Source organism: Gobio gobio, assembly GCF_949357685.1.
Source record: "Gobio gobio genome assembly, chromosome: 4".
Lineage (NCBI taxonomy): Eukaryota > Metazoa > Chordata > Actinopteri > Cypriniformes > Gobionidae > Gobio > Gobio gobio.
The window spans coordinates 2,867,430-2,882,355 of record NC_137100.1 but is presented as its reverse complement, the minus strand read 5'-3'; the positions used below and the strand labels follow the sequence as shown (position 1 = coordinate 2,882,355).

Below are 14,926 nucleotides of genomic sequence, written 5' to 3'. Positions count from 1 at the left end.
CATTTTAGGCGCCCCCAGTGACGTATCCCTGTAAGCCACGCCCAACCCGGAAAAGAAACAACCCGATGCCAATGTGCGGAGACACTTTGTTATAAACTGAGGATTATTACTGAAGAATAAACGATTTATTAGAGCAATGCGTATTTATACTATTTAATAAAAATATACAGATACAGTAATGATAATAGGAGTCCCTGTTTAGTGTGTTAAACTGGTTTATCCTGCCAGGCCACTGCTGTAATGTGGTTTCTGTAATCTAAACACTCATCACATAGGAAGAGGTAAGTCACATTTTTACTTTTCATGTTATTTGCACATACATTTTATAGATGGTCAATTTTAGGTCAACTTTATATTTGCACTACCATGAAAATCCGACAATATTTTGTAATTTTGATATTATTAACACCTGTATTAATAATATACTTACGTACTAAAGTCATATAATTTAATTTATATATAATATACTGTGTATATACAGTACCGGTCCAAAGTTTGGAAACATTAGTATTTTTAATGTTTTTGAAAGATGTCTCTTATACTCAATACTGCATTTATTTGATCAGAAAAAACAGCAAAATTGTGAAATATTATTACACTTTAAAATGGCCGCTCTCTATGTGAATATATAGTAAAGTGTAATTTATATCCTGTGATCAAAGCTGAATTTATCATCATTACTCCAGTCTTCAGTGTCACATTACCCTCCAGAAATTGATTTATTATCTTAATATTTTCAGCTTTACTTTTTTCAGGATTCTTTGATGAATAAAAAGTAAAAAATAACAGCATTTATTCAAAATACAAATCTTTTTTAACAATATAAATCACTTCTTGTCAATTTAACACATCCTTGCTGAATAAAAATATTAAATAAATACTGACCGTAAATGTTTGAGCGTTAGTATTGAATATATTTTAAATAAATGCTGTTCTTTTTTCCCCCTAACATTTTATTCATCGAAGAATCCTGAAATAATATCATAGTTTATGAAAAATATATAAAATATTCAAAATTTGATAATAAATCCTCATTTGAGAATGATTTGTGAGGGTCATGTGACACTGAAGACTGGAGTAATGATGATAAATTCAGCTTTGATCACAGGAATAAATTATATTTTTAAGCATACTAAAATAGAAAAATATTATTTTAAATTGTAATAATATTTCAGAATTTTACAGTTTTTTTCTTGCTCAAGCCTGCATTTTATGATAAAATATACAGAAAAAGACTGCAAAATTGTGAAATATTATTACAATTTAAAATAATAGTTTTCTATGTGAATATATAGTAAAGTGTAATTTATTCCTTTGATCAAAGCTGAATTTATCATCATTACTCCAGTCTTCAGTGTCACATGATCCTTCAGAAATTAATTTATTATCTTAATATTTTCAGCTTAATATCTTTTCAGAACCTACTTTTTTCAGGATTCATTGATGAATAAAAAGTACAAAAAGAACAGCAATAATTCAAAATATGAATCTTTTTTAACAATATAAATCATTTTTTTAATCAATTTAACACATCCTTGCTGAATAAAAATAATTTCTTTAAAAAAAAAATGAAATTTATGTTTGAATGTTAGTGTATAGCTATTGTTAAAAAAACTATTTTTTATATTTTAAATAAATGCTGTTCTTTCTGAACTTTTTATTCATTAAAGAATCCTGAAAAAATATCATAGTTTATTAAAAAAAATCTAATATTCCAATAATAATCCTCATATGAGAATGATTAGTAAAGGGTCATGTGACACTGAAGACTGGAGTAATGATGATAAATTCAGCTTTGATCAGAGGAATAAATTATATTTTTAAGCATACTAAAATAGAAAAATATTATTTTAAATTGTAATAATATTTCAGAATTTTACAGTTTTTTCCTGTAATTTTGATCAAATAAATGCAAATAAATTTAAAGGGAAATTTGCTAATGCTATTTCATGCATTCTGCCTTATTTACACGGTTAGAGTTGATTCTCATGATAAACATGGACAAAAAAAAATATTTGGACGTGTGACGGAGTATTTCTGTGCCAAATACACTCCTTCAGGATTCGAATAAGTCTGAAAGTTTTTTTTGTGTTTGGCCCTGTATGACATCATAAATGGCGGAATTCCTTATATGGGCACTTCTCGTGCGTGTGTGCGCTTGCGTGCGTGCGTGCGTGTGTGTGAGTGAGTGTGTGTTTGTGTGTGTGCGTGTGTGTGAGTGAGTGTGTGTTTGTGTGTGTGCGTGTGTGTTTGCGTGCGTGCACTCCTTCAGGATTCGAATAAGTCTGAAAGTTTTTTTTGTGTTTGGCCCTGTATGACATCATAAGATTAGATTAGATTAGATTCAACTTTATTGTCATTACACAAGTACAAGTACAAGGCAACGAAATGCAGTTTAGGTCTAACCAGAAGTGCAATAGCAGCAAGTGCAGGATATATACAATGGTTGCGTAAGTGCAGGACATAAAAATGTTCTGAATATATATAAATATGTATAAGTAGAGAGATGGTTATTACTATAAGTAGAACTGAATTTACAGATGAATATATACAGTGAATAAATATACAGATGGCTATTACTATAAACAGAATTTACAGGTGAATATGTACTATGAATAAATATACAGATGGCTATTACTATAAACAGAATTTACAGGTGACTATGTACTATGAATAAATATACAGACGGTTATTACTTGAACAGAATTTTACAGTTAGAGGTATACAGTAATATGTTAGGCTAATATGAGGAATATAGCAGTGGATTAAGTTAGTACAATAAATTATGGACAGAGCTATCCGAAAGAAAGTGTAAAAGTGCAGTGGAAAGTGGTAAATAAATGGCGGAATTCCTTATATGGGCACTTCTCGTGTGTGTGTCTGTGTGTGTGCGTGCATGTGTGTGTGTGTGTGTGTGTGTGTGCGCGCGCGTGAGAGTGTGTGCGCATGTGTGCGTGCACTCCCACAGGATTCAAATAAGTCTGAAAGTTTTATGAAGTTATAAAGGGCGGAATTCCTTATATGGGCACTTCTCGTGTGTGTGTGCGTGTTTGTGTGTGCGTGCATGTGTGTGTGGGTGAGTGTGTGCGTGTGTGCATGTGTGCGTGTGTGCGTGCACTCCTTCAGGATTCAAATAAGTCATAAAGTTTTATGACGTCATAAAGGGCGGAATTCCTTATATGGGCGCTTCTCGTGCGTGTGTGTGTGTGTGTGTGTGTGCGTGCGTGTGCGCTTGCGTGCGTGCGTGCGTGCGTGACACTTTAGCTCCGCCCACTATACGCCTCCACGGACTCGGCTGTTTTCAGAAAGAGTCGTTACAGTTTATCTGTCTTTAATAAATATAATAAACTTAAAGGGTTAGTTCACCCAAAAATGAAAATTCTGTCATTAATTACTGACCCTCATGTCGTTGGACACCCGTCAGACCTCCGTTCATCTTCAGACACAAATGAAGATATTTTAGTGTAAATCTGATGGCTCTGAAAGGCCTCCATTGGCTCAATGGCACTTTACACTCTCAAGACCCTTAAAAGGTTCTAAAGACGTCGTTACAAAGTCCATCTCACTACAGCGGCTCTACAATAACTTTATGAATCGGCGATAATAGTTTATGTGCGCAAAAAAACTCTAAATAACGACTTACATAGTGATGACGATTTCAAAACAAGGCCTCATGAAGCTTCGAAGCGTTATGAATCAGTGAGTCGATTCAGCAGTTTGAATCGCCAAATTTCAGCAGTTTGACACGCGATCCGAATGATGATTCGACTCACTGATTCATAACGCTTCGAAGCTTCATGACTCTCTGGAGATATGAAGGATCTTCACTACTCTATAGATACTCAAGATTATCATGAGACTGGCAGAAACTGTGTGTGTGTGTGTGTTATACCCCTTTAATGAGCATAAGAGTCGTTTTGACGCTATATTTCCTTTGACAGACAATGGCGTCACCAGACGAGAAGGTGGCATTCGTCAGCAATCTCACTGGAACCAGCCTGACGGAGGTTTCTCTGGGATCCCTCTTAGCGCCGCTGTGCTTCCTCAGCCGAGGTCTCTTCCTGATAGTCTTCCACCTGGGAAGCGGCGTGCTCCCGTTCTCCCGGACAGCTCATCTCCTGCTGGACTTCACCACACTGATAGTGCCTTTGGTGCTGTCGTGCACCGCTCTGAGCGACGTCCTGCCCTTCGTCATCATGGGCATCGCCGCGGTGGACTTCGCCATCCTCAGCCTTGTGTACAGGAGCAGAAAGCAGAGCTCCCTCTCCGGCGCGATCCACAGGTTCCTGCGGAGCAGAGTCCAATCCCACACGGTCCCGTTTGTGACCGTCTTCCGCGTTCTGGTCAACGTGAAGACGGCGATCAGCATCCTCGCGGTTGATTTTAGTGTGTTCCCCAGACGCTACGCCAAGACGGAGACGTATGGGACGGGCGTGATGGATTTCGGCGTGGGCGCGTACGTGATGGCGAATGCGCTGGTTTGTCCCGAGGCGAGAGGGAAGCACATTCACGGCTCGAGGATCGCTCATGTGCTAAAACAGTCCCTCTCCGTCTGGCCTTTGGTCGTGTTGGGGTTCGTGAGACTCGCGAGCGTTAAGTCGGCCGGATACCACGAACACGTGACGGAGTACGGCGTCCACTGGAACTTCTTCTTCACACTCGCCATCGTCCGAGTGGTGGCGTCTACGCTCCTGGCGCTCTTTCCCGCCGGCTCCTCGTGGCTTCTCGCTCTCCTCATTGGTGGAGTGTACCAGGTCATCCTAGAGACGACGGGTCTGAAAGCCTTCCTCATCCGCAGGGATGAGCGCACAGGCTTTCTGCAGGAAAACAAAGAGGGCATCTTCTCCGTGGTGGGTTATATCGCCATCTACATGGCTGGGGTTCAGGTCGGCCGATACCTCATGCGGAGCAGAGCATCCGTTCAGGACTGGATCGGAGCGATCCGTAATCTTCTGTTGACCAGCGTTGGGTTGTTTTCGGCGCTGTACGTGTGCCAGACATGCACCGATCCGGTTTCCCGCAGGATGGCCAACCTTTCCTTCTGCGTTTGGACTGTGGCGCAAGCCGTGCTCTTTCTCTCGTGCTTGAGCATTGGGGATTTAGTGCTACTTTTCTCTAAAGTCATCTCGAATTGTTCCCTCGTGTCTGTGTCGTGGAATCCCTACCAAAAGAGGAAGTGGGATAAAGTGGATATGGATGCGTTGTGCCTGGTTCAGTCGGTTAGCCGGAACCAGCTGCTGTATTTCCTGCTGGCCAACCTCATGACGGGTTTGACCAATGTGTTCATAGACACGCTGAACAGCAGCGACGCCTTCGCCGTGGGGGTTTTGCTCCTGTATATGTTCGTCAGCAGCTCGCTCATATTCATTTTGCACATTAATAAAATAACCATTAAGTTCTGGTAATTAAGGGCCTTCTTCTTCTTCCGCTCTTGAGTCTATTTTTCTATTGATTTTTGGCACACAGATAGAGGACAGTCTGATCTGTCACTGTAGCAAATTTGGAGTCTCTAACTCAATCCCTCTAGCGCCACCACCTGTCCAAAGTTTGACTCCTTTTTATGCTAATAACTTTTGAACCCTAAGGGATAGAAACAAAACCCAATGACGCCATTTTCTGTCATAATAATTTTCCAGCCATTTTGAATTTTCTGAAAAGCTTGCTTTTGGGAACTCGTCCTAGACGGTTCGTCCGATTTGCACGAAAATTGAACCAGATCATCTTCAGACGGTGGCAACAAAAAGTTGTGGAATTCAAGTTGATTCGTCAAATCGTTTTCGATAAACGCGCAAACAAATTTTACGTAGCAGTTGCGAAAATACACTTAAGGCTATATCTCCGCAACGCTTTATCGAATTCAAACCAAACTTGGTACATGTCATCACAAGCATGACTTGAGGCAACATGCAGCGTTTCGGCGCAGCGCCACCTACTGGTCCGGAGATATGAAAAATGGCTATTTTTTCTTATAACTTCTGAACTGTTTAAAATATAATAAAAGGGGTCTCATTAGATCCGGGACATCATGCCGAGTCGACTGATATCCAATTTGACCATATCGGCCATTTTGGCTGTCGGCCATTTTGAATTATGTGCTAAAATGCTGTATTTTATGAATATATATTGCCATCTACATGGCTGGGGTTCAGGCCGGCCGATACCTCATGCGGAGCAGAGCATCCGTTCAGGACTGGATCGGAGCGATCCGTAATCTTCTGTTGACCAGCGTTGGGTTGTTTTCGGCGCTGTACGTGTGCCAGACATGCACCGATCCGGTTTCCCGCAGGATGGCCAACCTTTCCTTCTGCGTTTGGACTGTGGCGCAAGCCGTGCTCTTTCTCTCGTGCTTGAGCATTGGGGATTTAGTGCTACTTTTCTCTAAAGTCATCTCGAATTGTTCCCTCGTGTCTGTGTCGTGGAATCCGTACCAAAAGAGGAAGTGGGATAAAGTGGATATGGATGCGTTGTGCCTGGTTCAGTCGGTTAGCCGGAACCAGCTGCTGTATTTCCTGCTGGCCAACCTCATGACGGGTTTGACCAATGTGTTCATAGACACGCTGAACAGCAGCGACGCCTTCGCCGTGGGGGTTTTGCTCCTGTATATGTTCGTCAGCAGCTCGCTCATATTTATTTTGCACATTAATAAAATAACCATTAAGTTCTGGTAATTAAGGGCCTTCTTCTTCTTCCGCTCTTGAGTCTATTTTTCTATTGATTTTTGGCACACAGATAGAGGACAGTCTGATCTGTCACTGTAGCAAATTTGGAGTCTCTAACTCAATCCCTCTAGCGCCACCACCTGTCCAAAGTTTGACTCATGTTTATGCTAATAACTTTTGAACCCTAAGGGATAGAAACAAAACCCAATGACGCCATTTTCTGTCATAATAATTTTCCCACCATTTTCAATTTTCCGAAAAGCTTGCTTTTGCGAACTCGTCCTAGACGGTTCGTCCGATTTGCACAAAAATTGAACCAGATCATCTTCAGACGGTGCCAACAAAAAGTTGTGGAATTCAAGTTGATTCGTCATATCGTTTTCGCTAAACGCGCAAACAAATTTTACGTAGCAGTTGCGAAAATACACTTAAGGCTATATCTCTGCAACGCTTTATCGAATTCAAACCAAACTTGGTACATGTCATCACAAGCATGACTTGAGGCAACATGCAGCGTTTCGGCGCAGCGCCACCTACTGGTCCGGAGATATGAAAAATGGCTATTTTTCCTTATAACTTCTGAACTGTTTAAAATATAATAAAAGGGGTCTCATTAGATCCGGGACATCATGCCGAGTCGACTGATATCCAATTTGACCATATCGGCCATTTTGGCTGTCGGCCATTTTGAATTATGTGCTAAAATGCTGTATTTTATGAACATATATTGCCATCTACATGGCTGGGGTTCAGGTCGGCCGATACCTCATGCGTTGGGTTGTTTTCGGCGCTGTACGTGTGCCAGACATGCACCGATCCGGTTTCCCGCAGGATGGCCAACCTTTCCTTCTGCGTTTGGACTGTGGCGCAAGCCGTGCTCTTTCTCTCGTGCTTGAGCATTGGGGATTTAGTGCTACTTTTCTCTAAAGTCATCTCGAATTGTTCCCTCGTGTCTGTGTCGTGGAATCCCTACCAAAAGAGGAAGTGGGATAAAGTGGATATGGATGCGTTGTGCCTGGTTCAGTCGGTTAGCCGGAACCAGCTGCTGTATTTCCTGCTGGCCAACCTCATGACGGGTTTGACCAATGTGTTCATAGACACGCTGAACAGCAGCGACGCCTTCGCCGTGGGGGTTTTGCTCCTGTATATGTTCGTCAGCAGCTCGCTCATATTCATTTTGCACATCAATAAAATAACCATTAAGTTCTGGTAATTAAGGGCCTTCTTCTTCTTCCGCTCTTGAGTCTATTTTTCTATTGATTTTTGGCACACAGATAGAGGACAGTCTGATCTGTCACTGTAGCAAATTTGGAGTCTCTAACTCAATCCCTCTAGCGCCACCACCTGTCCAAAGTTTGACTCCTTTTTATGCTAATAACTTTTGAACCCTAAGGGATAGAAACAAAACCCAATGAGGCCATTTTTTGTCATAATAATTTTCCCACCATTTTCAATTTTCCAAAAAGCTTGCTTTTGCGAACTCGTCCTAGACGGTTCGTCCGATTTGCACGAAAATTGAACCAGATTATCTTCAGACGGTGCCAACAAAAAGTTGTGGAATTCAAGTTGATTCGTCAAATCGTTTCGATAAACGCGCAAACAAATTTTACGTAGCAGTTGCAAAAATACACTTAAGGCTATATCTCCGCAACGCTTTATCGAATTCAAACCAAACTTGGTACATGTCATCACAAGCATGACTTGAGGCAACATGCAGCGTTTCGGCGCAGCGCCACCTACTGGTCCAGAGATATGAAAAATGGCTATTTTTTCTTATAACTTCTGAACTGTTAAAAATATAATAAAAGGGGTCTCATTAGATCCGGGACATCATGCCGAGTCGACTGAAATCCAATTTGACCATATCGGCCATTTTGGCTGTCGGCCATTTTGAATTATGTGCTAAAATGCTGTATTTTATGAATATATATTGCCATCTACATGGCTGGGGTTCAGGTCGGCCGATACCTCATGCGGAGCAGAGCATCCGTTCAGGACTGGATCGGAGCGATCCGTAATCTTCTGTTGACCAGCGTTGGGTTGTTTTCGGCGCTGTACGTGTGCCAGACATGCACCGATCCGGTTTCCCGCAGGATGGCCAACCTTTCCTTCTGCGTTTGGACTGTGGCGCAAGCCGTGCTCTTTCTCTCGTGCTTGAGCATTGGGGATTTAGTGCTACTTTTCTCTAAAGTCATCTCGAATTGTTCCCTCGTGTCTGTGTCGTGGAATCCCTACCAAAAGAGGAAGTGGGATAAAGTGGATATGGATGCGTTGTGCCTGGTTCAGTCGGTTAGCCGGAACCAGCTGCTGTATTTCCTGCTGGCCAACCTCATGACGGGTTTGACCAATGTGTTCATAGACACGCTGAACAGCAGCGACGCCTTCGCCGTGGGGGTTTTGCTCCTGTATATGTTCGTCAGCAGCTCGCTCATATTCATTTTGCACATCAATAAAATAACCATTAAGTTCTGGTAATTAAGGGCCTTCTTCTTCTTCCGCTCTTGAGTCTATTTTTCTATTGATTTTTGGGACACAGATAGAGGACAGTCTGATCTGTCACTGTAGCAAATTTGGAGTCTCTAACTCAATCCCTCTAGCGCCACCACCTGTCCAAAGTTTGACTCATGTTTATGCTAATAACTTTTGAACCCTAAGGGATAGAAACAAAACCCAATGACGCCATTTTCTGTCATAATAATTTTCCCGCCATTTTGAATTTTCCGAAAAACTTGCTTTTGCGAACTCGTCCTAGACGGTTCGTCCGATTTGCACGAAAATTGAACCAGATCATCTTCAGACGGTGGCAACAAAAAGTTGTGGAATTCAAGTTGATTCGTCAAATCGTTTTCGATAAACGCGCAAACAAATTTTACGTAGCAGTTGCGAAAATACACTTAAGGCTAAATCTCCGTAACGCTTTATCGAATTCAAACCAAACTTGGCACATGTCATCACAAGCATGACTTGAGGCAACATGCAGCGTTTCGGCGCAGCGCCACCTACTGGTCCGGAGATATGAAAAATGGCTATTTTTTCTTATAACTTCTGAACTGTTTAAAATATAATAAAAGGGGTCTCATTAGATCCGGGACATCATGCCGAGTCGACTGATATCCAATTTGACCATATCGGCCATTTTGGCTGTCGGCCATTTTGAAATATGTGCTAAAATGCTGTATTTTATGAATATATATTGCCATCTACATGGCTGGGGTTCAGGTCGGCCGATACCTCATGCGGAGCAGAGCATCCGTTCAGGACTGGATCGGAGCGATCCGTAATCTTCTGTTGACCAGCGTTGGGTTGTTTTCGGCGCTGTACGTGTGCCAGACATGCACCGATCCGGTTTCCCGCAGGATGGCCAACCTTTCCTTCTGCGTTTGGACTGTGGCGCAAGCCGTGCTCTTTCTCTCGTGCTTGAGCATTGGGGATTTAGTGCTACTTTTCTCTAAAGTCATCTCGAATTGTTCCCTCGTGTCTGTGTCGTGGAATCCTTACCAAAAGAGGAAGTGGGATAAAGTGGATATGGATGCGTTGTGCCTGGTTCAGTCGGTTAGCCGGAACCAGCTGCTGTATTTCCTGCTGGCCAACCTCATGACGGGTTTGACCAATGTGTTCATAGACACGCTGAACAGCAGCGACGCCTTCGCCGTGGGGGTTTTGCTCCTGTATATGTTCGTCAGCAGCTCGCTCATATTCATTTTGCACATTAATAAAATAACCATTAAGTTCTGGTAATTAAGGGCCTTCTTCTTCTTCCGCTCTTGAGTCTATTTTTCTATTGATTTTTGGCATACAGATAGAGGACAGTCTGATCTGTCACTGTAGCAAATTTGGAGTCTCTAACTCAATCCCTCTAGCGCCACCACCTGTCCAAAGTTTGACTCATGTTTATGCTAATAACTTTTGAACCCTAAGGGATAGAAACAAAACCCAATGACGCCATTTTCTGTCATAATAATTTTCCCGCCATTTTGAATTTTCTGAAAAGCTTGCTTTTGGGAACTCGTCCTAGACGGTTCGTCCGATTTGCACAAAAATTGAACCAGATCATCTTCAGACGGTGGCAACAAAAAGTTGTGGAATTCAAGTTGATTTGTCAAATCGTTTTCGATAAACGCGCAAACAAATTTTACGTTGCAGTTGCGAAAATACACTTAAGGCTATATCTCCGCAACGCTTTATCGAATTCAAACCAAACTTGGTACATGTCATCACAAGCATGACTTGAGGCAACATGCAGCGTTTCGGCGCAGCGCCACCTACTGGTCCGGAGATACGAAAAATTGGTATTTTTGCTTATAACTTCTGAACCGTTTATCCAAATAAAAGTGGTCTCGTTAGATTCGGGACATCATGCCGAGTCGACTGATATCCAATTTTTTACCATATCGGCCATTTTGAATTATGTGCTAAAATGCTGAATTTTATGAACACATGAACAGATTGTTATGAAACTCTGCATGGGTCATCAGCACGATGCCCTAAAGGAGCCTGAAAAGTTTTGAAACAGCGCCCCCTAGTGGAGAATGTTTTTCCCCAAATGCTTATAACTTTGGGTGTGATTGACTCATTTTCATGGGAGTAACTTTTTTCGCCTCCTGAATTATTTGCCAAGTCCAACGATACCAGACTTGCAAAGTTTCGGCGTATGGTTTATGCAGCGTATTAATTTAGCGCTTATAAAATCTTCGAAACCGCTAGTCCGATCGAGACGAAACCAGCGTCAGAAGTTCGGAAACATAGGTCGAAAGTGAAATGCTAATGCCCAAATGTCCAAATATTGATAGTAAGGGGCAGTAAAATCCAATCAAAGTCAGGTGTCAGTCATTTTTTTACATGGTTTTTCATATAAATGTCTATAACTCCAAAACAAAATGAGATATTTTCTCTAAAATTGACTCACACATGGCTCTATAATAAAACAAAACATGAAATTCCCATAGACTACAGTGCATTTTCCAGCCCTTTTGCCTAAAATCATCTTTAATTGCTCATTGTTGCAGATAAATTTATTATTTGAGTTTTCTGAATGGCTCTCTCGTCTCTGCTGTGAAATATCATGTGTGTATATAAAGGTTTGTGCAAATAAATTTGAATGTGTTATTTGTAAATATGCTGTTACTGTATGTGCCTTCTGTATTATATATCACATATGAATTTCATGTCAATAGTAGATGCAAATAACATGGACATCACATGATTTTTGTCTTTTTATATGCTCTAATTATCTTTTTTTCACAGTTCAGATTAAAAATATTCCCCATAGACTTTTATTTTATATCATCAGGTTGTAAAGATGCATAATCATTAGAAAAGAATGAGGAAAATCTAGTCTTTTAACAAAATTAATATTCATATTTTATGTAGTCTATTAATTCATGAATTAATATATCAACTAATATGCAATCATAACAACTGCATGCATAATATGAAAAATGTTTACTAATATTCCAAAGTCTTTTCATTAAGTTTTTTATGAATATTAAGTCAAAAACAATAATAATACAATAATTAATCAAATATGTCATGCAGTCTTTGGATTAAATAATATTTAAACAAATATGCCTTATTGAATAATTTTAAAGTCTTTTAACTAAATTAATATTATGTCATAAAACTATATGCAAAATATTTTTTAAATAATATTTTTTAGTCAATTAATTGAATTAATATTTAGATGAATTAATGAACTAATATGCAATCATAAAACCTGCATGTTTAAAATACTGAAGTTTGATAATATTCCAAAGTCTTCATTTCATTTTTTATGAATATTATGTTAACAAAAACTACATGAAAAATAATTGGAAAATAATTAGAAAATGCATTTTAAACAAACATGTCATGCAGTCTTTGGATTAAATAATATTTAAATATGCATTATTTGAATAATTTTAAAATACTGAAGTCTGCTAATATTCCAAAGTCTTTTAACTAAATTAATATTCTCATAAAACTATATGCAAGCAATTTTCATTTTTTTCATGTAGTATTTTAATTAATGAATTAATATATCAACTAATATGCAATCATAACAACTACATAATAATTATGAAAAATGTTTACTAATATTCCAGTCTTCATTAAATTTTGTATGAATAAAGTAAAAAAAACAATAATAATACAATAATTAAAAAATGCATTTTAAACAAATATGTGATGCAATCTTTGGATTAAATAATATTTAAACAAATATGCATTAGTGAATCATTTTACAATACTGAAGTTTGCTAATATTCCAAAGTCTTTTAACTAAATTAATATTAAGTTTGTAAATATGCTGTTACTGTATGTGTGTTCTTTATTATATTTATAAAATATGAATTTCATGTCAATAGTAGATGCAAATAACATGGACATCACATGATTTTTGTCTTTTTATATGCTCTAAAAATAAGAGCATTGTAAGAGCCATTATGCTTTATTTATATGTCTGTTGTAGTTCCACTGTTAGACACCGGGTGGAGTGAGGGTTGGATGAAGTCATCAACAAAGGTTATGCTGAAAGAGTACCATTGCATCAGTTGAAACAGGATGAAGGGAAAGTTTGGTACATCCCTCACCACGGCGTCTATCACCCCAAGAAAGGAACATTAAGAGTGGTATTTGACTGTGGAGCTGCTTTTAAAGGTACATCGCTTAATGATCAACTTCTGCAAGGTCCATACCTGACAAATTCACTTCTGGGAGTTCTTGTGAGGTTTCGACAAGAGCCTATTGCATTCATGGCTGATGTGAAAGCAATGTTTCATCAGGTCAAAGTTGCAGCAGAAGATATCAATTTTCTTCGTTTCTTGTGGTGGCCCGATGGTGAGTTAAAGCATGAACCTGTTGAATATAGGATGAACGTGCATTTGTTTGGAGCTGTGTCATCCCCAAGCTGTGCTTGCTTTGCACTACGCAGGACCGCTGAAGACAATAAACCCAACTTTCCAGAAGAGGTTATTGACACAATTCAGGCCAACTTTTACATGGATGATTGTCTGAAAAGTGTAGCTTCAGAGGAAGAGGCTATTTTGATGATCAAAGATCTAACAGAAGTTTGTTTGACAGGAGGTTTCCAATTGACCAAGTGGGTCAGTAATAGCCGTGTTGTGCTACAAACTGTACCTGAAGAACATCGAGCCCAGGGCATAAAATTGATGGATCTGGACAAAGATCAACTACCACTGGAAAGAGCTCTTGGTTTGTTGTGGTGTGTTGAATCAGACACTTTCAGGTTTAAAATGACCATCAAAGATCATCCTTGCACCAGACGTGGTGTTCTGTCGATGGTATGCTCTGTATATGATCCTTTAGGATTCTTGGCACCATTCACTCTTACAGCGAAAATTCTTCTTCAAGAGCTGTGTAGGACAAGATGTGGATGGGATGATCTGCTACCCTCAGATCTTCAAAGACAATGGTCTTTATGGTTGAAAGAACTTGGGAGGATTGCAGACTTTAAAGTCGATAGATGCTTAAAGCCCACAGGATTGGACCAACTTACCAACATTCAGTTGCATCATTTCGCTGACGCAAGTACACTTGGATATGGCACTGTAACATATCTTAGGATGGAGACAAACAAGGATGTTCATGTTACTTTCCTACTCAGCAAATCAAGAGTAGCACCATTGAAGCATGTAACAATTCCACGTCTTGAATTGACAGCTGCTGTACTTGCTGCTCGAGTGGATAAGATGTTGAGGGCAGAGATACAGTTTCCATTGGTGGACTCAGTGTTTTGGACAGATAGTACATCTGTGTTAAAATATATCAGAAATGAGGACAAACGCTTTCTGACCTTTGTGGCTAACAGGATCTCTGCAATAAGAGAAATTACAACACCATTACAGTGGAGATACATACCTACAGCTCAAAATCCTGCAGACTGTTGTTCAAGAGGAATGAAAGCAGATTTGCTGTTATCGAGTGAAGAATGGATCAGCGGACCACATTTTTTGTGGAAACCACAGGAAGAATGGCCAGCACAAATAGTTGATTCTACTCTTAAAGTCGATGATCCTGAGGTAAAGAGGAATGTGAGTGTAAACACCACTGTTGTGAATGATGTGTCAAGTGCAACAAATGCCACTCATAGGCTGATTACACACTTCTCAAATTGGACAAAGTTGAAAGTTGCTGTTGCCTGGTTTTTGAAGTTAAAAGGAATGCTGAGGCTACGTAGTCAAAAGCGGAAAGAAATCAAAGCCTCTTTGGATCCAAAGTGTGTATTACCATCATCCAAGAAGACGGAGAAGGAGCTTCAAAGGCTAACATTC

At 39.8% G+C, this 14,926-nt stretch overlaps 1 protein-coding gene across 1 annotated transcript; it reads left to right on the top strand.

Annotated features, from left to right (window-relative positions):
* Window positions 1–43: 43 nt before the first annotated feature.
* On the top strand, window positions 44–7,863 carry pigw (phosphatidylinositol glycan anchor biosynthesis, class W). Its single transcript, XM_079814822.1, has 2 exons — window positions 44–281; window positions 3,942–7,863. The coding sequence occupies exon 2, from the start codon at window positions 3,945–3,947 to the stop codon at window positions 5,403–5,405; it is 1,461 nt and encodes a 486-aa protein (XP_079670948.1). The 5' UTR covers window positions 44–281; window positions 3,942–3,944; the 3' UTR covers window positions 5,406–7,863.
* The last annotated feature ends 7,063 nt before the right edge of the window (window positions 7,864–14,926 follow it).

Excerpts from the sequence above, each read along its gene's own strand:
- pigw (XM_079814822.1), top strand. The coding sequence starts at position 3,945 with ATGGCGTCACCAGACGAGAAGGTGGCATTCGTCAGCAATCTCACTGGA.